This window comes from Ambystoma mexicanum, chromosome 4p (assembly GCF_040938575.1).
Source record: "Ambystoma mexicanum isolate Mex_15411 chromosome 4p, UKY_AmexF1_1, whole genome shotgun sequence".
Classification (NCBI taxonomy): domain Eukaryota; kingdom Metazoa; phylum Chordata; class Amphibia; order Caudata; family Ambystomatidae; genus Ambystoma; species Ambystoma mexicanum.
The window spans coordinates 256,076,116-256,104,078 of record NC_090927.1 but is presented as its reverse complement, the minus strand read 5'-3'; the positions used below and the strand labels follow the sequence as shown (position 1 = coordinate 256,104,078).

Genomic DNA, 27,963 nt, shown 5'->3' with positions numbered 1-27,963 from the left:
AAGGCCTTCAGTTTGAACGATCCTGGGTCGTGGTGCAGGATTGGGCCTCCTTCCCTGGCGAGCACATCCGCAACCACTGGTAGCTTGACTGGAGGCGACGCCGACATGCTGAGAAGGTCCAGGTACCAGATCTGCCTCGGCCACGCTAGTGTGACAAGGAGGATCGTGCACCGACAACGTCTGAGTTGACTAATAGCTCATAGTAGTAGAGGTAACTGCGGGAACGCATACAGGAACAGACCTTCAGAAGGGAAGGAGAATGCATCCCCCATGCTCCCTGGCTGGGGGAACCTGCTGGTAAACCTCTGGCACTTGGTGGTCATTGCCGTCACAAATAGATTGGTCTGGGGTCTGCCCCACCTGAGGAACAGGCTGTCCACTTGATCCTGCCGAAGCTCCCACTCGTGGCAAGAGCACAGTTCCTTGCTGAGAGAGTCGGCGACTGTGTTCTTAACTCCCGCCAGAAGAAAAGGAATGAGAACCATCCCCTGGTCGACGGCCCAGTGACAGTTCCTGCGCCTCTCTGGAGAGTGCTGGCAACCTGGTGCCCCACTGCTTCCTGATGTAAAACATTGTGGTGGTATTGTCCGTGAAGACCTTCACCACCTTGTCCTTGAGAGACGGAAGATGGCCCAAAACAATGCCCGCAGCTCGAGGACGTTGATGTGGAGCACATTCTCCTGCGGCAGCCACAGGCCTCTGGCGTGGAGATGTCTGGTGTGGGCTCCCCAGCCCTCCAGGGAAGCGTCTGTTGTGACCGTCTCCTGGTACAGGGGGTTCTGGAAGTCTGTGCCCCCAGTGATGTTGGAGCGCACGAGCCACCACCTTATCACAGAACTCTTAGGCAAGCACAATCCTGCCCTTGAAGCTTCCCGAAACCTGGATCCAACGGGCGTCCAGGAATTCTTGAAGGGGGCACATCCGCAACCTGCAGAGCCTGATCAGGTAGATACATGACATGTGGCTGAGCAGCAACCTGATGATCCTCACTGTGGCGATCTTCAGTGCCAAAAGCCGTTGCACCTTGCCCAAAATGGCAGCTATCTTTTTCCGAGGGGGCCGCCAGGCAAGATATCTTGTTGAGCCTGGCCCCCAGGAACAGCGCGTCTTCCAATGGAATCAAGTAGGACTTTGGATAGTTCACCGAGAACTCCAGATCTGTCAGCAGCCGTCCTTTCAGTGTGATCAACAGCGATGTTCCTTGACTTGGCCCGGAGGAGACAGTCGTCTAGGTATGTGAACACGTGTATTCCCTGTAGACGCAGATGGGCAGCCACCGGAGACAGGCACTTCGTAAAACTCTGGGCGCCAACTTCAGTGCAAAGGGGAGGGCCTTGAACTGGTAGTGTTCCCCCTGTACGAGGAAGTGCAGGAACTCGCAATGTTTTAATGGGGACATGGAAGTAAGCATCCTCTAGATCCAGCGCCGATGGGAACGCTCCCTCCTCCAGTTGGCCGAGCATGTGCTGCAACGGGACCATCCTGAATGTTTTGGGACGTGATGTACTTGTTGAGTCATCGTAGATCGAGAATGGGCCTCAGGCCCCCTGTCTTCTTTTTTACTAAGAAGTATCTGGAATAAACCCCGGAGCCCCAGAGTCGCTTCGGAACCAGCTCTATTGCTCTTTGTTTAACATGGCCCGAACCTCCAGCCGCAGCTGAGGGATGCATGGTTCCGGCAGAGCCACTGGTGGCATCTGTGAACACTTCTGCTGAAACTCCGAAGTGTGTCCGTGTGTGAGATTGCCCAGCACCCATCGATCGGTGGAGATGTTTTCCCACACGCCAAGTTCGCCAGCTGGCCACCCACTGGGGTGCAGTGGTGGGGGCCAGACGTCTTGGAAGCCAGCCAGGCCGCTGTTACGCTCACCTGGTATCCACAGGGACGCCACCCAGCCGGGTTATTCGCTGGTATGCTTCTCAGCTTTGCCCTGATGTGGTCTGCGGGGAGGGTTCTGCCTTGTGGTAGAATTAGGGGTGATCTCCGTCCTGCCTTCTTTGGAGGGGCGCGTTGTCTTTCATGGGCGAGTGCGGTCCAGTTACTTCACCGATGCCGGCCCGTTTGATATTGTTCAGGTAGGGCTTATTGCTGTTCTTTAGTTTTGTTGCCATCCTGCATGCCTTTCTTTGTTTAAAATGTCTCTTTTTTCTCCCTTAGGTATGTGGAGCTTCAGAGTGGCGAACTGGCTTGGTTGAGCCCCGCTGGTAAATGATGGCACATTAAGAGCGCTATGATGCGGTAAGTAAGCGTTATGTGCAGCGCTGCAAAGTCTTGCCTTTGCTAACCTGTGTTTTCCTTCCTTGAAGGTCGCAGTGTTCTTCAGCGTGAGTGGAATGTCCGGAGTGGTGCCAGCCAGGAAGCGATCAGCCAGGTAAGCCTTTTGAGCAGTTCGTAATTTGTAAATGTCTCTACAGCTTTCTTTAATGTTGCCTCCATCTTCCTCTTTCAGGTCGTTCAGTCCGGGAGGCGTGCAGATTCGAGGAAGCTGTTCTCAGTAGCTGCGAGTGTTTAAAGATGAAGACTGCAGGTAAGATGCTGCTGCTAATGATGTTCCTTTCGTCTCCTTGCAGGTTCTGCTTCTCCGAGGTTCGAGGGAATAGCTGGACACGGTGAGCGTCATGTTGCAAGCTGCAAAGTAACACGAAGCATGTTCTGCAGTCAAGGTGTGGTTCATATAGCCCAGGTAAAGTAGTACCAGGGAAAATAGTTCCAGGCCTGCCACACCCAAAACACTAGACCGCATAGCTTGGTTCTTAGGGAACCAAGCTATGTGAATGCCTCCATGTTGGCTGACAAAACAAAGTAATTCCCAAGCACATTGTTGTTCAGTGTGTATGAGCCTGGCGCCATAGGCCCCATGAGGGCATTTGAAGAGGATGCCAGGCTCTAGAGGCCCGAGTCCTGACTCCACCTGGCCAATGGGTTTGCCAGAGGGGGTTTTGGGTGAGGGTCGTGACAGCCACCTCAAAAGGCCTTGGAAAGACCCCTGTAGGCTTCCTGTGTCGTGGAACAGGAGAGCTGGCGGTAAGAGTATGATCCTCCACTGAAACCCTTTGAAGATCTGCCCAACATCCCTCCTCAACGAAAGTACGGACAGTGCTGTTGCAGCATACCCTGGGCACGCACCGTGTCTGTGCCGCTTTTGATGGCCTGAAGAGATTCATTGACTGCCTTTCCGAAGAGATTGTCACAGCCGAAAGGCATGTCCTGGGCCCTCGTCTGAACCTCATGCCTAAAGTTGGTGGCCTTCAGCCAGCCACGACGACTGAGCCCTGTTTCCCATCTGGTGGAACCCTGTGTCCGCAATATCCAGGGCCACGTGAGTGGTCTGACGCCACCTCGCCCTCCTGAAGGATCTCCATCGCTTCGACCGGTTTGTCCTTGGGAAGGAAATCCAGTATCAGGGCCATCTTGTACGATAAATCTTGGTCGTACCTGGCCAGGATAGCTAAAGCGTTCGCCGTCTTGACCGTCATCACTGCTGAGAAGATGTCTTCTACCCACAGCCTCCAACTTCTTCCCCTCGCTGTCCGGGGGAACGGAACCTGAGGACGACTGGTTGGACGACTTCTTCCGAGCAGCCGCAGAGACCACGGAGTCCAATGATGATGTGACAGCAGACATTCCGGCAATCGGTATTTCTTTTCTAGCCTGTCTCTTTTCGCCAAAGCTGAGGCAAGCTTCTTCAGCAGCCCCAGACCCTCATCCCAGACGTCGTCCAGAATGGTCTTCCTTTTCGCCTCCTGGCGCTGGTAAAAGAAGCCCCTTTTTGTTTCCTCTGGCGTGAGCTGCAAGAGTTCTGATGCACAGGCGATCATGGAGTGGAAGGAACCCTCTTCGTCGGGGGTGGAGGGGAAGCCCTTGGAGGCGAGGAGATCACGCCGTCTATGCCTGTCGTCGCAGTATCCCTAGGTGGGGGGGGGGGCACTGGCAGCTCGAGCAGAGTAGTAGGGTGCCTCTTCCTTTTCTTCGGCAGTGGTGGCCCCGGTGTCAACAGAGTCGGGGTTGGTGGTGCCATCAGCATTCTCTTCTGTATCTCCGACACCAGCATGTGGAGGGTCGAGAGAATGTCATGCAACAGATCTCTGGGAGGTGCCTGGGGAGTAGGGTTGCTGGGCCCAGTATTCATGTTGTCGTCACCGCCGCCCCCTACGCCGTCTTTTGGGATGTTGTGGACGGAACCCTCTTCCTCCACGTCAAAAGAAGAAATATCCGTGCCCTGGAGTTCTTCTACCCCCACCCCTTTTTGGGTCCTGAGGGGTTGGTCTCTGGCTAAGGGACGGCATCCTCTTTTCCAGGGTTTTTTCCACTTGTTTGGCCGAAGCCTCCTGCCTGGGAGGAAGAGCCAACCTGGCCGCCGTAAGGGGACCATGGCCCGGATCAGCCCCTTTTCACCTTCGAAAGGGTGGCCACCACCAGCTCGATGGAAGAGGACAATTTAGCCTGTATCACCTGGGCCTTCACGGGCATGTCGGACAACATATCTTTTGTTTCGCCTTCTCCAGTTTCTCCCACAGCTTCCCCGGGGTAGCTTCTCTTCAACGAAGAACTGGAGCGATGGCTGGAGACTGATGCCAATGGAGATAATGAACGCACCCTGGGCGTTGCGGGACCAGCATCAAGCAGAGACCCTGATGGAAACGGACTTGCAGTGCTTGGCCTTGTCTTGGGTCCCCACGGATGGAGCACAATCAAAGGAATTAAAAGCCCACTCTGACTCACTGTATCCAAATGAGGCATGCCCCTGCGAACCACACGGGACAGGGGCCTTGGCTTTGAGCCACGCCGCCAATCTGACATGGCGATCCTTCATAGTGCACAATCCTCCTGCTTGTGCGTCGGGTGAAGACAAAGGCACTGGGAATGCTGGTCCTCCATGAAAACATTCCGCAAACCACAGCTGGTGCAGATCTTGAAGAGGGAAGCCCCGTCTTCCTCCGACATGATCCGGCGTGCAGTGTAGGCCCGATGGCCTTATGGAAACTTCAAAGAAGAAACACTTGATGATTCCACCCTTGAGGGGCGATGAAAGATGCCGAAAAACGGATCCCTTCAGTCGGATGAAGAAACAATGGAGCACACATGCTCGATCAAACAAAAATAGGATTTTCCTAGCAGAAAAATCACTTAAAATGCAGAAAGCTCTAAGAGCGAAACACGAAGACTCCCAACACTTGGACGTGCAGTAACAGTCTGAAGATGGCTGCCAGAGGGGCTTAGGCAGAGGGCAGTCATTGGCTGGGGGAAGTATGACCCAGAATTCAGTGATTGGTTCATAGGAAACCAGTTTGTAAACTAAAGTGAAACTGTTTTTTCTTTTACTGAGGATTCCTGACCCGACGACGGGGAATATTCATTAGCATGTGAATCCATGCCAGACCGCATGCTGAAGAACTAGCAACTCTGGCCAGGCAAGTGTTAAAAATGGTGGCAATCGTGTCAGAAATGTCCTCAAGCAGTTCAGCAGATCTGCTTCCTCATCGGTGATGAACAAGAAGCCAAGAGAGTGCAAAAGGGGTAGGACACAGCCTAAAAACCCTTGCACAAAGTGCCAGCCAATCACTATCTGCAGCTGGAGCCTGAGGATCATATGACCAACCATACTGAGCGATCAGTAGGACTGCCATTCAGCCTTAGCCACCCCCATAGGAAGTGAGAGGTATAGTCCAGGAAACTCTACTGGCCTAATCCAGATACAAACAATATGGAGGCTGCAATGCTGGGCTTATTAAAAGCACACATGGTCAAAATAACCACTTTGAGGCCACCTCATGGTCACCTACAACAAAGAAAGGCCTGAAACACAAGACGGCACAGAGCAGGATTAAAAGAAACATTGGTAACCCAATGGCTATCAAAAGGGTACATTGGGCTACTAATGCGGTAAAATGGCTTGCAACCTTTGTGAAGTCAAAACTACAGTATAGATGCCAGCAACCTACACCTCAAAACCTATGCGAGTTGATAAAATCACCCGTGGGATACATTTACCAGCCCAGCAGAACTCACCAACATCACCAAACTGCATTTTCAGCAGTTACAAGTAGAATGGCAGTGCTGGCTCTGCTGAGTTCTATTCCCTTGCACCAAAACTGCGTTTTGCAGCTACAAAAATGATGGCTGCCCTGTCTTTGCCGGGCACATATGGGGCGAGATGAAACATAGAACACCCAGAGAATTGCTGCAAGTTATTTTCTTCATGTGCACCAAAGAAAATAATTCAAAAGGCAGTGCTGCTATGCTGCTAGCTTAAAACCTCCAACTAAAAAAGGAAATGTTCGGTGTTTAAAATGGCTTTGCACTGGTGCCATTTTTCATCCTTCAACATTAAAGTTTGGTTCCAGATAATACACATTCATGCCCATCTATCTTCAGGCTACACATCAGCAAAGGAGGGCATTCCTCTCTGAAAAGCATTTTATGGCAAATGAAATCTGTGAATTAGCAGAGAAACTCACTCCAGGCGTATGGCAAGTGTTTTACTTTTGCAACAATGTAACAGTCCAAACTCTTCACAAAAGCTCTCCTTCTCATTTTGCTTGATGTCAGTTTCAAAGAACCCTTTACTTGAACAGATTCCTATGCATTACAAATTGACTAGGGCTATGGAAGGGTTCAGAATAAGAATGCAAGGAAAAAAAAGAAGAAAAAAATAAATAAAATCACACCTGTAAAAGTGACATCCAAGAAGAATTAACCCACGTGTGAAATGGTGCTTTAGCCAAGCAAGAAAATGTCTTTTAAAAGTACAATGTTAATATGAGGCCCTGTGTTTGCATAGAAATGTGATGGGAGATGGGGGTTGCTTTAAAATATACATTGGCCCTCATTACGACCCAGGCGGTAAGTATTCAACATTACCGGCATGGCGTAATTAACGTTTACGCCCTGGTCCGATGCCGTAAAGTCCGGCACATTCCGACCCATCGCGCACGAGCATTACGCCATGCCGGCAATGTAAACTACGCCATGCCGTAAAAGACCCCAAAACGGCCCCTACCGGCATCGTACGCCACGCAAGGTGCACTACCGCCATCCATCACAGCGGTCACCGTAATTAGCGGTCACTGTAAATAAGAGGAACCGGAAGTAGCGTCATCGCACAGGAACGGGAAAGAGTACGCTGGCCATCTTTAAAAACACAATCCATTGCCATCCTCCCTAACCACTCTACATCCGACCCTGAGACCTATCAAAACCCATTACCCACCGATTTTCCCACTACAAGATGCCAAAAGCTATCAAAAAAGCCTGCGATCGGCAGCGGCAGGACCGCTTCACTCGGGAGGAACTCACTATGCTGGCGGAGACCCTCAGGAGAATGCGGCGGTGGTCTTCTCCACACAGATGACCAGGCCGGCTATTGCCAAGAAGAAGGCCATATGGGCCCTGGTGGCACAGCGGGTCAGTTTGGTGGGAACCGTACCCCGCAACGCACAGCAGTGTCGAAAGCGGTGGGACGACCTGAGGCTCCGCGTCAGGAGCATCCTCTCCGCAAACCGCAACCTGGGCCTGGCAACCGGGGGAGGATCGGATTCCCCAATTAAACTCCAGCCATGGGAGGAAATCTGTGCCTCCACAATCGGCATGGAGAGCATAGAAGGGGTAGGAGGGATGGAGAGAGGAGCACCGACATCAGGCGATGCAGGTAGGTGCCTCAAATCAAGCCATGCAATAGTCACTGAAGTCCATTCATGTGTAGCACAATGTTGCCCTACAGTGTCAATGCAACATATCAGCAGGAGACTGCCCACAGCCACATCCGACCTCCACCCTGTACACATGTAGTATGCACACCCTAACTGCAGGCACCCACATACCTCCATGCTAAAGCCACACAAAAGGGAGACAACCTGCATGCCCCTGCCTCAAATGTGCTGCATCTAGTAACCAAAATGATGTCAGTCATCGCGATTCCAATGTCCGCAGACCCATCAATAACACTCTCCCTCCTTTGCTCCACCACAGGCTCAAATTCCAACCCCGAGGATGAGGACACCCATGCCACAACACCAGCCAAGAGGGCCAAGACCACTGTGCCAACACCCTCCACCTCAGCTGTAGTGACCAAGACACTGCAGCAGCTGAAATCCGTTGCCAGTACACAGGACGGGCCACTGACAGGCACCCCAGCAGGCAGCATGGCAGCAGCAGCAGCACCACACATCCCCACAATGTTTGCCACAGAAGACACAGGTTCTGCAGGAAGCAGTACCATAGGCGAAACTGCTGCCATTGCAGCATGCTCTGAAAGTGAGACAGAGGAGCCCGATGTCGGACCCCCCACTGACCACCATCATTCCCCCTGTCTGTCCCAGAACAGCCCCCATGAGGATCCCACACAGGGGCATTCAGAAGATGAGGACTGGCCATCCACCCCATGCCCTGTCGAAAATCAGCAGGAGGGGAGCAGCCCCTTCGTAACACCATCTGCAATAGGCATGGGCCAGCAGAGCCAACAATCCCTGGAGGAGATAATTACGCGCCAGCAACAACTCTCCTCGCTTATGAATGAGCATGCTGCAGAATGTGGGGGGGCAAGGGCAGCTATGGAACAATGTACAGAGACCCTGAGGGCTGAAATGGAGCGGAGCACTGAGACCCTAAGGGCTGAAATGGAGCGGAGCACAGAGACCCTGAGGGCTGAAATGCAGTCCTCCTCAAAGGACATGTGTGCGGAACTTGCCGCTGTGCGGCGCGTGCTCTCAGAGCTAGCCAACTCCATTCGGGACATGCGTGCACATGAGCAGGCAGAGACCTCCTCCGCTGCCAGTTCCACCCAAAGCAGCCCCATCCGCCGATCGGGGAGGAACCTGCGCAGCACAGGCAGGGGTGTCCCGGGGGCCGGGAGAGGGGGCTTGCAATAGCGGCTGCCCACCATTATCATGCAACATTAGCCACTTAGTCACTGGGTGTGTTTTGGGGAGTCCAGGGGGAAGGGGGAGTGGGTGTGTTGGGGTGTGGAGGGGGGAGTGGGTGTGTTGGGGTGTTCAGGGGGAGGGGGGAGGGAGTGTGTCACAACAATTCACATTTAAAATACACATCTTCCTTTTGCACAAATCAACATTGTTCATTGCGTATGTGTGCTTTATTGGTGTACAGTCCACAGTGTGCATGTCCCCGACACACACAGTGCCCCAAGTGCCGTCTCCATGTCATACACACCAGACGTGTGTGCTAGAAGCATTGGTTGATGATATCTTGACGCATTTCATGCCCCTCCTGTGCATCACCTCCTCCATGAGGTGCGGCCCCATCTGCCCCCTCCTCATCCTCATCGTCAGGTGGTTGCAGTTCTGCGTTAGGAGGCAGGGGCACATTTCGTCTGATGCACATATTGTGTAGCATGACACATGCCATGACGATCTTTGCCACCTTCTCATGGCGGTACAGGAGTGCCCCACCAGACCTGCTGAGGCAGCGAAACCGTGCCTTCAATAGGCCGAATGCCTGCTCAATGACCACACGGGTACGTGTATGTGCACGGTTGAAGTCCTCCGCGTGATGGTTCTGTGGGCTCCGGACTGATGTAAGGAGCCACCTCTTCAGGGGATAGCCTGCATCACCTGTATGTGGGCAAGAATGTATGTGTCAGTCATGACGTCTAATTCGAAACATGATGTGCCACCATGGCTTGCATCCAACTGTTACTTTGGACCACTTCTAAATGCACTAATTGATTCACACTATGCGACCGGTATATGCTCATGGCTCTCATGGCCGGTTTTGCATGCCATCAACCAATGTATGCAGGGGGGTCAAGTGCCTTGTGAGTGCCCATCCACTGTGTTCGTTCATGCCGTTTGTTTTGGTGGCCTGGCACGTGTCCTGTGATGTCAATGCTCACATCATTGCAACATTGCTGTCGGCCTCATCATGACCCCAGTGAGCAATACTGATGTTTATAGGGACATTTTGGGGGCCCTGCTGTCTGTGTGATGGTGTGTTGATGTTTCTGTCCGTCATGTGCCTCCTTCGTGCGCAATTATGGGGGATAGGCCTTTCGGTTGATGGTGTTTGGTGACGTGCATGTAGGTGCATTTTGTTGTAGTCAATGTGGTCTGAATTGGTACAATGCACTTGCAGATGGTTGTGTCATGGTTGGGACACAACCTCATTCACATGGTAGGGCTGCATACATCAGGCATTGGGTTTACTGGTGTTGGGTAAAGTTTGTTTTGCTTTAGGGTATGATCTGGCTCCGTTGTCTCTGCTACTCATAGCCAGGTGGAGTGTGCATCATCCCCCCCCCCTTTCAGCCAGGTGAAGTATGCATCATCCCCCCCCCCCTTTCAGCCAGGTGGAGTATGCATCATTTCCCCCCCCCCCCTTTCAGCCAGGTGGAGTATGCATTGGTACATCGTTCACCTACCCACTTCACATTTCCATGGTCATGACATTAAACTCACCGAGTAGCCAGGATCTTGGGCCTGCATGTCGCTCCATGTAGCGTGGAATTGTGGAGTTCCTCAGGACCATTGAATCATGGGTTGCTCCGGGGAATCGGGCACAACAATGTGTGATGATCCTGTTGGAGTCACAGACCATTTGCACGTTGATTGAGTGAAATAGTTTACGGTTGCGGTACGGTACGGTACCTCCATGGCATGTGGAACCACCAATTCCACATGGGTGCAGTCGATGGCACCAATGCAACCAGGTATGCCGGCTAGTGCATGGAAACCCACTTTGGTGTTTGCAATCTCCTGGGCAGTCCGTGGTAATGAGATGTGGTCGTCTGTGTGCTTGAGGAGGGCATCGAGCACTTGGATCAGTGTACGTGAAAATAATGGTTGTGAAATGCCATGCAAGTGCCCCACTGTGTGCTGGTAGGTGCCTTCAGTAGGGGTGGGATGGCGGTTGGTGTTTCTATCATGCTGACGATGTCGTTGTGTGTCATGTCTACGATGGCGTGATGGTGTCCCGGTCCAAACGGTACAGGGTGTGGATCTGCTCAGCAGTGAGGTTGAATGGACTGGCTCTGATGCGTGGGGTGTTGGTGTACTTGCATTGCTATCAGGTCCTCCAGCCCCAACATTGCTAGTCCTATTGGTATCATTGTGGAGTGTGACTGGGTGTGGGAAGGGGTGGGGTGTGCTCTTTTTGTACTGTGCTGATTCTGTGCACCTGTGGCAGCTGGGTTCACTTTACATGGCCATTTACGGTTGGTTCGCGATGGTGTAATTAGCACCATGGTGGTAAGGTACTTAACGGGCTTTGTGATGGCGTTAGGTGCATGTCCGCTTGGGTCGTGGTCCGCTTAGCTTTGCGCCATGCCGGTATTTACGGCGTGGCAGGTCGCGTGCGCGTGACCTTGGTGCAGTTAGCGGGAGCATTAACTACGATGCAGCTAATGGCATCGTAGTTAACAGTCACGGGTCATGATCGGACCTAGCGGAAAACGATGCCGGTAATCATTTACCGGCATCGTTTTTCGCTTACCGCCAGGGTCGTAATGAGGCCCATTATATTTATTCCCAAAATGAATTTGTTTTGTGAAAGAAAGTAAGAAATTAAAAGAATAAAGGGGCCTGGCCAGGAAATTCAAAGGCACTAAACCTTCCTGGGACAGGAATCTCCCACACAAACTATGAACGGGCCAAGGTGGAGAATCTAGCAACCTCGTCAGACGGAGCAGCATTGCTGCTGCATGACACAATGGACTGGCCTGGCACAGAGGTGTAAATTCCTGGTGACACCTGCCCTCAACTTCAACTGACTAAGATCAAAGGCAAATCCATGGCAACCCTGGGCTAAGCTGACCAGAGTCGGACGTGTGGCTGGGGGTAGGAAAGACTGCCCATATTTGGAAACAAAGCCAGTCCATTTGATTTCAGAGTCTGTTCAGATCAGAACATTTATTTCAGTAATCAAACGAAGCAGTAATGTGGAATGATGACCATTTAAATGTTATTTTGCGCCGTTAAAATAAGACATTGTAGGGTTTTCTAGTGCGTTGTGGAGGCAAACGCCAAGACAATGTCATTTCTGGGAAAAGCGTACATGATACGGTTTGATAAAGAAAATATGCCCAGTGATAATATGTATATATGTACACAATTGTAGAATTTTAGGTGGGCTGTTTTCCAGGTAAATGGCGAAAGATTGCCAGAATGACTAAACAGCATCGCACCGTCTTGGGAGTTGGGTCAGCATGTTTCTTGTAAAACTATGGAGTCTGCCTATCTAATTTTCCTGATGACGACATGAGTAAAAATAAGTGTTTTGCTCCATAACTCATTTTGGAAAAAGTAACTTGGTCAAACAAAAGCACATCATAAAACATCCACCCTAAAAACTGAGTCACCTCCTTCAGTCCAGTCTGCTTCCAGGAAAGAGGTGACATTACAGTCTGACCTCTCCGATTTAGAGGTATGTCTAGCTTAGTTCAGCCCACATACTAAAAATTACGCTGAGTCATCCGGCCTATAAAAGGTGGAGACATTCAAAGCTCATGACGCACACAGATTCCAGAAGACAGACATTCGAGAAAATCCAGCATTCATAAAACATCCAGAGATCCAGGCATTTCACATTCAGCCTGCAAGATTCCAGATTCCAGAAGCCAGGCCAGAGCTAGCTGACCCTATCCAGGTAGAACCACTGATCCAGAATTAAAACCATACAAAAATCCCAATAATTCAGGGAAAAAAGGGAGAAGGCTGCCGAACCCTTTTGGGATTATACTGCTTTGCCCAGGTACCTGCTGTGCCCGCTACCTGCTTGCCCAGCAGACGCAACCGCTGTCTACTGGGACCAGACTAGGCCCAGCTGTCCCGCTCCAGGAAAGCCTGCTGCTGCACAGAGACAGGATCTTGCCTCGCTGTCCAGAAACCCGGTTCGCTGACCAAACTACCCCATTCAAGGCTCTTTGTAAGTATTTCCCTTCCCCAGTAACCAGAAAATGGCATCTCTTGCTTTGTTACCTTGTATTAGGTCCAATCCCATAGAAATCCTATAAATACCCTAGTAAATACTTAAAATTGTCAGAATCCTCTGTGTATCCTGTCCTTAGAAAAGTCTGTTAATTTCCAAGTCTTAGCGCCATTCTTTCCAAGCCATTTCAGTCCGTTGTATAAATCCTTAGTACTATTTTGAATAAATTAATGAAATCCCATATAGAGTTGAACGCGGTGTGGATAGGTTGCCACTGCAAGTAACCTCCTCACATAACGGTGTCTTTCTTTAACAATCTAGTCACTAAAATATAGTTTCAGTAAAAGAAATCACTTTACTTACAAAACCGAGTTGTCCCGTGAAATTGTTCCCGTCATCCATCCACTTTCATGTCATACCTGTTATGTGCCTTTGTACCTTAGCATGAAAACTGCATTCTTATTTGGTCAGTTTATCCCATTTTCCAAGACGTTTTGCTATTTTTAACCAGTGAAACTAAACAAATGCAATTTATCCATTTGCGATTCTTGCTGCATTGCCTTGTAGTTTGCTAGTGTACTCACTTCTTTGATATAGCCACACTAAGTTTTGCCTTATTCATTCAACCGCACATGTAAAATAACCATTCAGTAATTCTGAGTGCTATTTTCTCAATTTCAAGGGTTTTCAATCCGATTTTGCCTCCCATTCATTGGTGGAAGGTCGGATTTTCATTCTGTTTGTTGTCTTGTATACCTGACTCCTTGCTACTCCTCTCGACCCGCACAAAATTTGGTTAACAGGGTTTGAGGGAATTGTTTGTTGCAGGGGGAAATACTAACTGTGGAGCTATCTGAAAATAATACCTGAAAAGTAATCTTGGTTTTATTCAAGTGTGCATTTTGCATCTTATGTTAAAAGGTCAAACTAAGTGTGTTCTATCATTTTACAGTGTAAATATCACCACACTGGTGACTGCTTCCCTAAATTGAATGAGTTTAATTTTTATTCCAAATTAAAATAAATAAATATTTCATTATCACACTCTGGCCTGGTTCATGGTCCAGTGTGACACGGGGTGAACGTTAAGGGGGGTGTGAGACGGATTGGCTGCCTTCTCAAAGCTGAATCCAAATTCATAAAATTAAAAGTGTTTTAATTGTGCGCTGCATCCTTGGCCAGTATAACCAGAGTCTTGTGTGGAGTGTGACGCTCCTTTAAAATGGAGTGCGACACACCTTAGGGCAAGAATTGGGAGCGTGAGAGGCAACAGTTGGTACTTGGCGACCCAACGAAAATCCCCATAACATATGTCCATTCACCTTGATTTCATTTTAGTGGGATGTCCTGTTACAGCTTGGGGAAACTCATAATTTGTTACCTGCAAAAAAGTTTGCTCAAAGTATCTCTGCCTCGAGTCCTTTTTGTTCCTTCTCCCTTGACACTTTACAATCCCTTTATACAAAAGTAATCACAGAAAGTGTTGAATAAATTTGGATAAACCCGTGTGCGTGCATATCAACCTGAAATCGGTCCAGGCAACTGCAGCAGTATACCCACCTTCATTGTAACACCCATGTCTCCAAAATGGTCCAGCAGATCTAAAGTCGGGGCTCTGACATATCATTTGGGAAACACCATGCAATAGCCATCAGACTGGCTGCAATGCTCAAGTAAAATAATCAAACATTTGAAATTGTTGTTACAATACACTGATTACACAGTCTACAAGAAATAACTGAAAAACATAACACCTTTACCCTTGTTGAGTACCTGAATCTATCCTGGCCTGTTTTCGAGCTGCACACTCTTCAATTCGAAGTTTAGGAATTCCCTCTGCAACTGCTCTTGCCATGCCACCCATGTCTTCAATCTCATTAATTTGCTTACAGGAAAAAAATAACAATAGTTAATGTGTTTTAAAATATAGCAAATGTATCAATAGCCAATGAATACTTTATTTTTTTATTTTTTACAGACACATATTTAGAAAAGGTTACTCACCATACTACTGTCAAAAAAAGGTGGATCAGTAGAATGGGATGACACTGGTTACATTAAATGTATAACAAAATATTTATTCGAAAAAACTCATCACATAATCAATCATTTTGCTAACATAAAATTTCATAAAAAATCTTAAATCAATTCATGCCTTCATACGTATCCACATTCAAAAATACATTCAAACATCCATAAATAAAACACCCTAGTGTAATAGTAACACCAATTTGTATTATTCCAAAATATTTTCAGTTAACATTTCCTATAGTGACCCAGTCCATAATATCAGGTGTCATTATATAGCTGGTTTCGAATATCACCAGATATCCCTCATAGAGATCACGTCGACACGTGTTTCGGTCAGAGACCTTCAGGACGTCGGGCAGGGAGTAATTGCTCCGCCCAGTTCTCCACGTATATGGGCCAGTAATAAATCTAAAATGTAAAAAACCAGAATGTCATCCCTATTTCTTTACACAGGTGACAGGCAATGTCACAATATGCTTAAAAAATGAGCACATAAAGCCCTACTCACCCCTACGTTCCGGCTTGCGGGATGGTAAATCAGGACAACGGAAATCAATCCTCCATTGGCATCAATATCTATGTTGAGCCTATGGAACCAACAAGAACAACTCTAAGTGTCTGTCGCAGAACAACCCACTAATGCACCTGTCTGCAACATTACAACACATCCACTACTAGACATAACTAAGAAAAAGGACTTACAAACACAACGTAGCTGGTGGAGACTCTTATAGTGCATAAAGACCCAGGAACACCTCAAGTCCACGTACAGATACGCCAGGTGGTGTATCGGTCAAAAAATTCTCCGTAACACTGTAACAAGGGGAAACACAATTGCCATATATCAATGCGAGACCTCGCTACTAATTATGTCATGATGGGCATAGTGCCTTATGTACTCATCACCAAGTATATCATGATTAGAGGAGACTAGCCCATGCAATAGGGGTGACCCCACTGTGTGCTCATGTCTACACACCGATACAAATACCGTGTTATGGACTTTATGCCCAATGCATATTAAAACCCATCAAAAAGCACCATACAATGTAGCGTGTCAATGCGGCATCACCCGTATGATGTAGTAACAAACACCTCCTGTGCGCGTAATACATACACTTTCATGCAAGGACTCAGTTACAGCTATGACCATGTTCAATCTATGTAGTAAGGTTCCTAAAAAGCCCAACACCGCGTCGCAGACACCTCGTGTCTTTTTACCATAGATAAGTGTATTTTCACGAGTTAGCGTTCACTCATGTATGTCTACCTGAGCGTACCGCACAGCTCCGTGCGTTGTGGGAAACAAATCCTCAAGTCTGGTCCTCCTGCTTACACGCAGCATCAACAGAGTGACAACAAGAATGTGCGCTGACCGCTGCCGGGGACCAATACTTGTAGCATCCATACCTCATTACAAACGAAAACACTAGCACTGGAAACTTACAAAGGACTCACTCACTGGAGCCCAGCACCCCACGCCAACCAGCTACAACACCACTAAAAACGGACTAACTTGCTAGAAAAACGAGCGGGCAGTCCAGCCAGCTTAGAGAAATTGAAGCAGGTTCAACACATATAAAAACAAAAATTAAACACAAAAGCACACATGTGCACACTACAAAATACAAGAAAAATTGTTTTAACAAAAAAAAATGTTAACAATTTTTTTTTAAATTATTTTGACAACAAACACTCCGTGTGTTCGACAAGGACCAGACACAGGAAAAAAGAAAAAATAAATGAAAATGCAAAAGTGCACCCAGTTTCACTTCCACGTTTATCGCATACAACGTGGACTAAACCAGAAATGGTCAATGTTAATATTACATATACTGCACACCCTGATAGAAGGAACTGAGACATATACAGAATGATAACCTGCAAGTACATATTGCATTTATATGAACAAATGATACCATTGATTTCCCAAGATACAGCGGACCAAATGGATTGAATCAAGTCAATTGAGACAGTATATACCAACGTGTATAACCAGTTATGCTGCTTACATAGTTTGTGCACATGCAGGAGCAAATCACAACTTGTTAAAAACAGATGGAAAAAATGAACAAGATAAATATGTTCCAATGTATATTATCGTTATGCTAGAATCAGTTCATGAATATTCTACCCACACCAAGAATGCAGTAATATTCATTCTCAATTTTTTGTCACCAAATTGTTCCATTCTACTGAAACATTCAGTCCCTTCTGGACTGTGTTGAGGGTATGTATCCATTTTTGTTCAGTATAATGCAATATTGTATCATTATCGCCCCCTCTCATGGTATTCCTGATATGTTGAAGTATAAACCCACTTCCTATCTGTGTCCTTGTGTTGCATTTTGATAAAATGTTCCACCAGCGGCTTATCTGCCACCCTATTACATATGCAGCTCCTATGCTCCGATATCCGTTGTCTGACCTCGTGTGTGGTCTTACCCACATAAAGGAGTTTGCATGGACAGCTAATGATGTAAATTACATTTTTCATTAAGCAATTGGTGTGACAGTTCATCTTCCATAGTCTATTGCCATAATGGAATTCCTTCTTGGTTTCCGTAAGCGGGCACGCAACACATTAACCGCATTTATAATGCCCGATAATGGGTGGCAACCCCCATTGGTCATTAATAGTGGGTTCTTTTTTGGGCTCTCGATAGGTATGCACCAGTTTTTGTCTTAAGTTTTGATTACGTTTGAACGCAAACATCGGCTTTTTCAGTAGTGTTCCGGGCTCGTTGACTAGGTTCCAGTGCTTATTGGTAATTCTTTTTACATCCGTGCTTACTGGATTGAAAGTGGTGACACATACTAGGCGTTCATTCTTCTTTCTTTCCCTAGTGGTCAAACATATTTCCCGGTTGGTATTGTCCGCTCTCTTTAGTTGATCTTTCACTGATCTGCTTGGATAACCCCTGCTTTTCAACCTATCCTTTAACTGTCCTGCATGGAATTTAAATTCATCTTTCTCGGAACAATTTCTTTTGATCCGCAAAAACAGCCCATAAGGTAGGTTTTGTCGAAGGCTGGCTGGATGGAAGCTGTCAAAATGTAGTAAGGAATTTTTATCGGTGGGTTTTCTGAAAAGTGTCATTATTAGTTGACTCGCAGATTTTTTAACCACAAGGTCAAGAAAACTCACCTGGCGAAAATTATGTTCAATTGTGAATTTGATATTCGGGTCACATTGATTTAACCAAGCATGAAACTCATTGAGAGATGTCACTGAACCCCTCCAAATTAGGAAAACATCATCGATGTACCACTTCCAAAGCTTCAGATGCATGTTTAGAGTAGGCTGGCTCATAAGCAGATTGTCTTCACCAAGGACAAACTGATCCTCGAAATTGGCCATATATAAATTTGCCACATCGGGGGCAAAAGTAGCCCCCATACTAACGCCTTTTTCTTGTTTGTAAAGTTGTTTCTTAAACAAGAAGACATTTTCTGTCATGGCGAGCCTGATACATTCTTGCACAAACTCAGTAGGGGGCAGATGTGGTCTCGCTCTTTTATTCAGATATTGGCCAAGCACCAGTAGGCATTTCAGTTGGGGAATCGCCGTGTATAGCGACTCTACATCCATAGTGACCAGAAAATCATCCTCTCCGATTTCAATTTCTCTGAGCTGGCTGGACTGCCTGCTTGTTTTTCTAGCAAGTTAGTCCGTTTTTAGTGGTGTTGTAGCTGGTTGGCGTGGGGTGCTGGGCTCCAGTGAGTGAGTCTGTTAGTTTCCAGTGCTAGTGTTTTCGTTTGTAATGAGGTATGGATGCAACAAGTATTGGTCCCCAGCAGCGGTCAGTGCACATTCTTGTTGTCACTGTGTTGATGCTGCGTGTAAGCAGGAGGACCAGACTTGAGGATTTGTTTCCCACAACGCACGGAGCTGTGCGGTACGCTCAGGTAGACATACACGAGTGAACGCTAACTCGTGAAAATACACTTATCTATGGTAAAAAGACACGAGGTGTCTGCAACGCGGTGTTGGGCTTTTTAGGAACCTTACTACATAGATTGAACATGGTCATAGCTGTAACTGAGTCCTTGCATGAAAGTGTATGTATTACGCGCACAGGAAGTGTTTGTTACTACATCATACGGGTGATGCAGCATTGACACGCTACATTGTATGGTGCTTTTTGATGGGTTTTAATACGCATTGGGCATAAAGTCCATAACACGGTATTTGTATCGGTGTGTAGACATGAGCACACAGTGGGGTCACCCCTATTGCATGGGCTAGTCTCCTCTAATCATGATATACTTGGTGACGAGTACATAAGGCACTATGCCTATCATGACATAATTAGTAGCGAGGTCTCGCATTGATATATGGCAATTGTGTTTCCCCTTGTTACGGAGAATTTTTTGACCGATACACCACCCGGCGTAACTGTACGTGGACTTGAGGTGTTCCTGGGTCTTTATGCACTATAAAGAGTCTCCACCAGCTACGTTGTGTTTGTAAGTCCTTTTTCTTAGTTATGTCTAGTAGTGGATGTGTTGTAATGTTGCAGACCGGTGCATTAGTGGGTTGTTCTGCGACAGACACTTAGAGTTGTTCTTGTTGGTTCCATAGGCTCAACATAGATATTGATGCCAATGGAGGATTGATTTCCGTTGTCCTGACTTACCGTCCCGCAAGCCGGAACGTGGGGGTGAGTAGGGCTTCATGCGCTCATTTTTTAAGCATATTGTGACATTGCCTGTCACCTGTGTAAAGAAATAGGGATGACATTCTGGTTTTTTACATTTTAGATTTATTACTGGCCCATATACGTGGAGAACTGGGCGGAGCAATTGTTCCCTGCCCAACGTCCTGAAGAAGGTCTCTGACCGAAACACGTGTCGACGTGATCTCTATGAGGGATATCTGGTGATATTCGAAACCAGCTATATAATGACACCTGATATTATGGACTGGGTCACTATAGGAAATGTTAACTGAAAATATTTTGGAATAATACAAATTGGTGTTACTATTACACTAGGGTGTTTTATTTATGGATGTGGATACGTATGAAGGCATGAATTGATTTAAGATTAATGAAATTTTATGTTAGCAAAATGATTGATTATGTGATGAGTTTTTTCGAATAAATATTTTGATATACATTTAATGTAACCAGTGTCATCCCATTCTACTGATCCACCTTTTTTTGATTGTTAGATACTTTACCTGAAGGATCAGGGACTGTGAGTGCAGGTTTACCCCTTTATTTACTTCTCAACATACTACTGTACACTGTAACGAATCAGGAGTAAGACTCGGTCACAGAGACATTGTAGTGATTGTTATAAACTTTTATTAAAGTAAAAGAAGGGTTGCAGAAAGCTATCTCGGCATAGCACTATGAGCGGTTTCCCTGCCCCAACGAAACTAAAGGATGTCAGTGTCAGAATGTCCAAAAACATAAAGAGTTCTCCTTCCTGTGTCCAAAATCCTATCCTGACCCTTACAAGCTAAACATAAGAAAAAGTTCAAAGGGAAAAAGTCTTTAAACTGGCCACCTGCAGTCTTCTTTAATGTTCCAAAAGAAAGTTCCAAATGGTGCACAAATGAACAAATGATGAAAGTTCCCCAAATCTCAGAACAATTGGGGGGGGGGGTGGGAAGGTCTTCCCTTCCCTCGAGTTTTCAGCTTCTCTTCAGCTCTACCACATTCTTTTCCTTGGAAAAAAACAACTTTCCAATAAAGGGGGTGTAATCCACTCCCCCAAGCATCACACATTCAAGGATTCTTCATGACTCCTTGACTTACTGCACCGTTCTTTACAATTGAGAGCTTTTCACAGTTCTTTTACAACTTTTCCACTCAGTGGGTATGGTATGGTTCGCTTCCCCTAGATTTCACACTCCCCCACACTCCAATAGTGAGGTGGAGCTGTGCCTCTGAGCACAGACGACAAGGGGTCCACGTCTGGATGACCCTAGAAAACATATGGTGACTAAACCCAAGTCCCTTAAACAATCAAAAAATAGTCATAGGCGCCCCTCTGCGAGTACGAACAGGGCTAAATGACCTGTTCTTTGGGATATTACACGCAAGAGTCAGCAGCCAAACCTTAGCCAACTGTACCTTTGTGAGAGGTACAGTGAGCTAAAGTGGACGCCTATGACTAATTGATTGTTTAAGGGACTTCGGTTAAGTTACCCTAAGTTTCCTAGGGTCATCCAGAGGTGAACCCCTTGCTAACTATGCTCAGAGAGGCACAGCTCGACCTCACTGAGGTGGCCCAGCAAGGCTGAAACACGTGTCTTGGGTTGCTGTTGGTACTCTTGTTCAGAAGAGAAATACCATAGCATTTTGATATGATATGGCATTTATAACATGCCTATACACAAGTGTTTCTATACGCCATGTGGGTGGGACAAAGACTGATTATGCAAATGGTTATTTCCCTTCTGTGAAAGGTACAGTGAGGTAATGTGTGGCTGTGGACTCTTGAGTGGGTACCTCCCCAAAGAACAGGTCATTTAGCCATGTTATTTCTCGCAGAGGGGCTCATAGGACTATTTTTTGATACATTAGATTTAGATGGGTCCAGAGGAGGAGCGCGAGACGCAGGTGTGCAGTTATTCAATATAGTATTTATTAAGGGCATACTGTTTAGGGTTTCAGACCATCATTACCAATTACAGTAAGTGGAAAAGATACAACAATGCAGAAGGGGGAAATGCATGTACTGAAAGGGGTGGTCATGAGGAGGTATACTAGGATGGGTGGATTTGCAGTTTGATGGGGTAGATTTTACAGGGTGTGAAAAGGGTAATCCTTGAAGAGCACAGTCTTTTCTTTGCTGAATAACATGAAGGTAGGGGTCTCATGTAGACAGGTATAGACCAACACTCCTTATTTTTGTTATTTCAAACTTGAGCTGCTCTTTGTCTGGCCAGTCATCTGGTGACCCGCTAACCACTGAGCATATGATGCAGCTGTCTTTAAAGTTGATGCAAGCTCGAATCAGTCGCTTGCGAAGTTCAACGAGTGTGGCCCTTTAGGAGGCCATATTTGCAGAAACCTTTCATGAGGTGCAAAGCGGTGGGAAGCATGCAGTATGCCTATTAAAAGGTGTTAGGGTGGTGGAGGTAGGCCGATGAGTAGGGCATTTTCACTGCCCATGTGAGATAGGACCAAGGCCTGTAGGGGTGGATGTGAAGTTGGCATTTGGAAAGAATGGGTCGATTTTCCACAGGAGGGATAGTTGGTATCTTGCTGTCTGAGTTTTTTTTTCCCCATGTGTGTTTTGAAGGGGAGGCAGAACTTGATGTGCTATCCCAGAGGCTTTGAGCAGGGTGTCAGTCATGGGGTGTGGGTGGCAAGGGAATGCCCTCTAGGTTTGAAAGGGGCCCCTACGGGTCCCTTGCGTTATGGAAACAAGGCAAGTCACCACACGATAGATACGCCAGACACGAGGTTGTATTCCCAAAGCTAGGGTTTATTGCAAAGCAAATAGTCTTAGTTGGCCAACTGGGTCTCACGCCCCACGATGTGTATCTATAGACCTCGAGGGACGCAAGAGAGCGAATTACGTACATCAGTTACATTTATACAAAATGCATATCATACAATTAGCTGTGACATGTCTAACACCCTGCTTTATTGGGTTTCTTTGCACTCGGTTTGATGATGGACAATTTCGACGAATATGACACTTTCAAATATCTATTCTAGAAACAATATGCAACCTTGCAAGTGTGGAGACATCTTTTCTTTGTTGAACAGAACACAGTGCTTCTGTTCTTGTAAGCGAGCTACATATTGGGGAAGAGTCACATTCCAGACCTTGCTATCTATGAGGTGCTATTCGTGTCCTGGGAGCCGACACGCTCTACAGGGCTTGGAAAAGGGGGGCCGTAAGAAGAGCATAATTCAAGCCTTTAGCTGCTTTATTCTAACATATTCTACAATATAACGAGACTGGCTCGCAGCTGTGAAATGATTAAATGCCCTGCGGCTCTCCTTCAAGGCTACATTCGGGAGGGAGCCGGGCATTCCTCTCTGGAGCTGCCTACGTTGTATTTCAACTAACTCTTATTAGCCTCGCGGCCTTGTCCTTTCACGTTCAGACAACAATGTTAACAGTCGAGCAGAGTAAGCAGAAATGTGCTGCGAAGCAGTTTGAACAGAAAGCAATGAGCAATCGTTAGAAAACAAAATGGCGATCCTCGGTACATCAAAATGGCCGCTCATTGGTCAAACTCGGAAACCTGTATTTCTATCGTTATGTACATGAGACGGTTGGCCTTTGGCCACCAAAATACATTTGCCGTCAATCGTGAGAGGTGTCCATTTTTCTAGACCGAGAGGTTCATGGCGGACAACAATGTCTGAATGTAGGGAAGTTGTGTTGCTGCTGAGGAGCAGGAGTTCAGTCTTTGTGGGTTCAGTTTGAGGAAGATGTTGAAACATGCAGTGATTGATCATGTTGAGTTGGTGGATGTCGTCTATGTATAATATTTTCTGGTAACATTTTCTGCATACTGGTGGATGTGCATGTTGTGGCTGACTGGGTGGGTACTTACAGGCCTAATGAAGAGGATGAAACTCATGTGCAAAAGGAAGTGAGTACAATGATGACCAGTTAAATGATGGGTGGAGGGGGGTGATCTAGAGTCAAGTTAACTGCTTGTAAACCACAAAATTACCTTTCTAGAGGTGATCAAATTAGGCAATTATCCCTCAGTGGCTGCGATTACACATACTGGACGGTTTTTAAGGTTCCTATGAACTGTAAATGATCACAGTAGAACAGAGGTGGGCTTTTAAGGAATAAAGTACTTGCCTGCAACTCCTCATTTCCAGGATTGGCATCCATCATTGATTTGCATGCCGTGTGAGTATTTCCTATGGTCAAGCAGGAAATCCTTGCTAACATTAAGCCAGTTTTCATCGGAATTTGAAAAACTGTAGTCACTTCAGTGTTCGCTTAAGAGTCGTTTTGGGTCATCGTTCCCCATAAGGAAAAGGCAGAGTCTCCTTTAGCTCCACCCCTGGAGGCCACCTTCAGATTAGCGAAAGTGCCAAGATGAGCTAGGAAGAGCGAGAAGTGGGGTAGGCAGTTGGGTTGCATGCACATCTTTAAACGATGCCAAGGCTGGAGAACAGGAGTTAAGGTCAGTAACGTATTCCTTCTCCAGCATTGGATCTTTCATAGATTCACATCCCTTTTAAATAGATAAAGCACTATACACAGATGCATAAAATGCAAAATGGCAGAGGAAAGAGTCTCATCTTCAGGAAAAACTCACCCTATGCCAACAGATGGCTAAACACTACTTGGCCGACCCTGGACTCCTCCACGGAATCCCTGTTGACGCAGTAGAACCATGTGAAGGTGTGAACAGGCCTCCATGTAGCCACACTGGCTATGTCCAACAGCGGGACACCAGAGAGGAAGGCACAAACTGCCCTCATGGAGTACTCTCTAGGCTGACCATGAAGCGGCTTATTAGCCTTATGGTGACAACAGGAGATGCAAGCAGACAGCCATTGGGAGATAAGAGAACTTCGACAGCACCTTGCCCACAGCAGTAGAGCCAAATGCCACAAACAACGGAGATGATTTACTAAACTGTATGGAATGGGCAAAATAATACTTCAAAGCCTGCAGAACAACCACGGAATGTAGCGATCATTCTGCTGGAGTAGTAGGCGAACAAAAGAAGACAGGCATAAACAAAGGCTCATTGAGGTAGGATCACCAAGGAACCTTGGGCATGAAGGTGGGATTTGTTTGTAGAAGGACCTTGGACTCGTGGAACACAAGATAGGGTGGATTGCAGGACAAAGCTTGGACCTCCCTTACTCCCCTACTCTCCTGGCAGCGGTGTGGCAAGAAATCAGTATTGCACAATAGAAATGTGATGCACGCTTTGTGCAAGGTTTCAAAGGGAGGCCCCATTAACTTGGAAATAACTATTTTCGACTGCCATGCAGAGGCCTGTTCCTGAACTGGCGGGAAAGCACAGAAGAGTTCCTTGAGGAATTCCGTAAATAAATCTGAGACCATAAGGAAGGCATGCAAGATGCACTAAAAAATCTCGAGATCACAGCTAGATGGACTTTAATAAAGGAATGTGCAAGACTGCATGGGCCAATGACAATAGGTAAGGCAGAATGTCATGAGGCTAAAAGCTGAAGGTATCAACATTATTGGCCCTACACCAAGTCATGAAACGCTTCAATTTGCGATAATATCTAGCAACCCCAGAAAGGTGTGTAAACCAAGAAAGTCTCTGCAGTCCTGAGGCACGGGTACCTGTCAGAATTCTAGGGACGCAGGAGCCAGGCCATCAGATGAGGGAGGCTGGATCATGGTGCAGGACCACTCCCTTGTCCCTGGACTGGAGGGTTTAGACTGGATGCAGTCTGATGGGAATTGCCGACAAGAAACTGAGGTGCTGCAAAAACCAGAACTTCCTGACCAGGGCCACTAAAATCAGTCTGCACTGATGTTGTCTGAAAGCATGGAGGACCTTCGGGTTAAGTGGAAATGGAAAGAACGCATAAAGAAACTTGTTCGTCCACACATGACATTTTGTGTTCTCCTTGGTGGCGAAGAAATCAATCTCTGGAATTCCTTGTATGCAGAAGATGTGTAGAACCTGATCACGGAGAAGTTCCCACTTGTCGTTCCCTTCTCAGAGAGTCGGCCACCGAATGGAAGGGGGCCATGAACATCCTGTGTGCCAGGTAAGGTCCTATTTCCAGAGGGATTGAGCTTCCGCTGAGAACATGCAAACGGTTACCGCCTTGTTTCTGTATCTAAAACATGGTCATGTTATCGGGGGAAATAAAAAATAAAAACTTTGCCTGGAGATGGAGGTGAAAGAATTCAGCACCAATAGCACTGATCGTAGCTCCAGGACATTGAGGTGTAAGAACCTTTGCTCTTGAGACCAAAGGCCTTTGACAAGGTAGATGCTGGTGTGGGTTACCCTGCCTCCAAGGATGCATTGGTTGTGACCATGACCTGATGGACCGGCGGTTGAAAGGGTGCTCCCTGGGGGAGGTTGGTGATAACTGACCACCAGTATAGGGCATCATGGAAGGGGCGCAAGGGGCTCTTTGTCGTCCGTGTCTCTGTGGACTTGTGTCCAGTGGGCATCAAGGAACTCCTGAATAGGCCTCCTCCAGTGCCAGCAGTGCTGAATTAGATGGATGCAGCAGGACAGAATTCCAAAGAGGGACTTCCGGTTGCAGATCGATGTGACATTCTTCTGAGAGAGGACAGGTCACACAAATGGACTTGACCCCGACGGCTGGCAGGGTAGTGGTAGAGGACATTGTGTTGAATTGAGCACCCAGGAACAGCATGTGCTGGCAATGAGACAAGCAGGATTTGCTGTAAATGATGAAGAATCCCAGCGAGGAGACAAAGCTGATCTTTGCTTTGGTGTGTTTGAGGGCTTAAGCAAGGGGCGGGGCCATGACCAACCAATCGTCAACGTATGGGTACACATGAACCCCTGAACGATAGAGGTGAGCTACTGCAGCATTTAAGCATTTGACAAATACCCTCGGCACACATTTGAGGCTGACGGGTAGGGCCTCGATCTGATGGTGTATTCCCACCACAGAAATTCTAAGGGATTGCCTATGGTGACGATGAATATGGATGTGAAAGTACGTGTCCTCCAGATCCAGCAATAAGAAATCCCCTTGTTGCAGCTGACAGAGGATGTGTTGCAGTGTGGCTATCATGAAAGTCTGGGATCAAATTGACCTATTCAGGAGACAAAGGTCAAATGCCGATCTTCAACCGCCTGAGGAAGCACCTTGAGTAAAAGCCTTGAACCCATTGGGCACGAGGGACACACTGTACTGCTCATTTAAAAAAGGAGGGTATGGACTTTGCGTTGTAGCGTTGAAAGAGGTTTCCCACCTTTGTGGCGGGAGCAACGTTGGGCAGTTTATGCAGGAATTCTAGTGCGTGGCGTGTCGAAGTAATGAGTACCCACTTGTCCGTAATTATGTTGTGCCACTCGGCGAGGAAACAGGAGTGTGGAAGTGGAGGGGGAGGACGAGGACTTGCGTCCTAGTCAGGCCTGTTTACTGGTGCAGACTCTCACCGATCGCTGGTTGCCCGTGTACGACTGACCTTTTCCTCAGAAATTATCTGCGGAGGTACAGGTGCTGGAATGATACAATTGGAATCGATAGGTCGGTCTGCATTCATAGGATTTCCAGAAAAATACTGCATTTTCTGCAAAGAAAGGACTATGCAAAGTAGCCAAAAACCGAGGAGTAGCTGTGTCAGTCGTGCTGGCTTGGAGGGTATCATCTACCATTTTTCCGACGAGATCCTCACCATCAAACAATCTTAGCTTGAACATTCGGACGGAAGTTAATTGCCTTTAGCTATCCTTGGTGAAAGCTGGTGTCAGCATATCAACCGCTGCGGATATTGCATGATCTGATGCAGTTTCTATACCTCATGAAGGGGGTGGAAGGCTTCTTCCTTATTGTCTGGCAAGAAGTCTAGTATGGGCCCCATTTTATACCACAAATCCCAGTCGTAATGAGACAGGACAGCCAAAGAGTTTGCAGCCTTGGTGGTGGTGGCAGCTGTGGACACAAAGTGCTTAAAAAAAGAAGAATCGAGTTGTCACCCTTACTTGTCCAGAGGCATAGAACACATAGAAGAGGGATTGGCGGAGCATTTACGAACTGCTATGGAAACTGGTTGGGTAGGTAGGCATGTAGGGGGGATTGCCAGTCACCCTGTACTTCTTTTCAAACCGGTCCTTCTTAAGAGTGGCCATGAACAGGTTTTTCATGGTCAGAAGACCATCCTCCCAGATGTTGTCCAGTATAGGAATGGAAATTACAGTCTTCCGAGCCTATTCCAAGCACTGAAACAGGAAACCTCCTTTCCTTTGCTCAGTAGGAAGCAGGTCAAACATACTGCTGGCTCTTGACACAATGGTAGGATATGTCAACTTTCTCAGGGGGTGAATCCCTGAATGGCGGGCGGGAGATCATAAGATTCACCATCCACCAGGACAAGTCGTCAAACTCATCCATGGTAGAGGTGTGAGTGGA

At 47.2% G+C, this 27,963-nt stretch overlaps 1 protein-coding gene across 5 annotated transcripts in view; it reads right to left on the bottom strand.

The window, feature by feature from the left end:
- MMUT (methylmalonyl-CoA mutase) overlaps positions 1–27,963 on the bottom strand; it is a 641,762-nt gene that overhangs the window by 371,115 nt on the left and 242,684 nt on the right. For all 5 annotated transcript variants that reach the window (XM_069605779.1, XM_069605780.1, XM_069605782.1 and 2 more), the window contains one exon: positions 14,651–14,762. In XM_069605779.1, the coding sequence (XP_069461880.1) occupies positions 14,651–14,762 (112 nt within the window). The remainder of the gene's footprint in view (positions 1–14,650; positions 14,763–27,963) is intronic.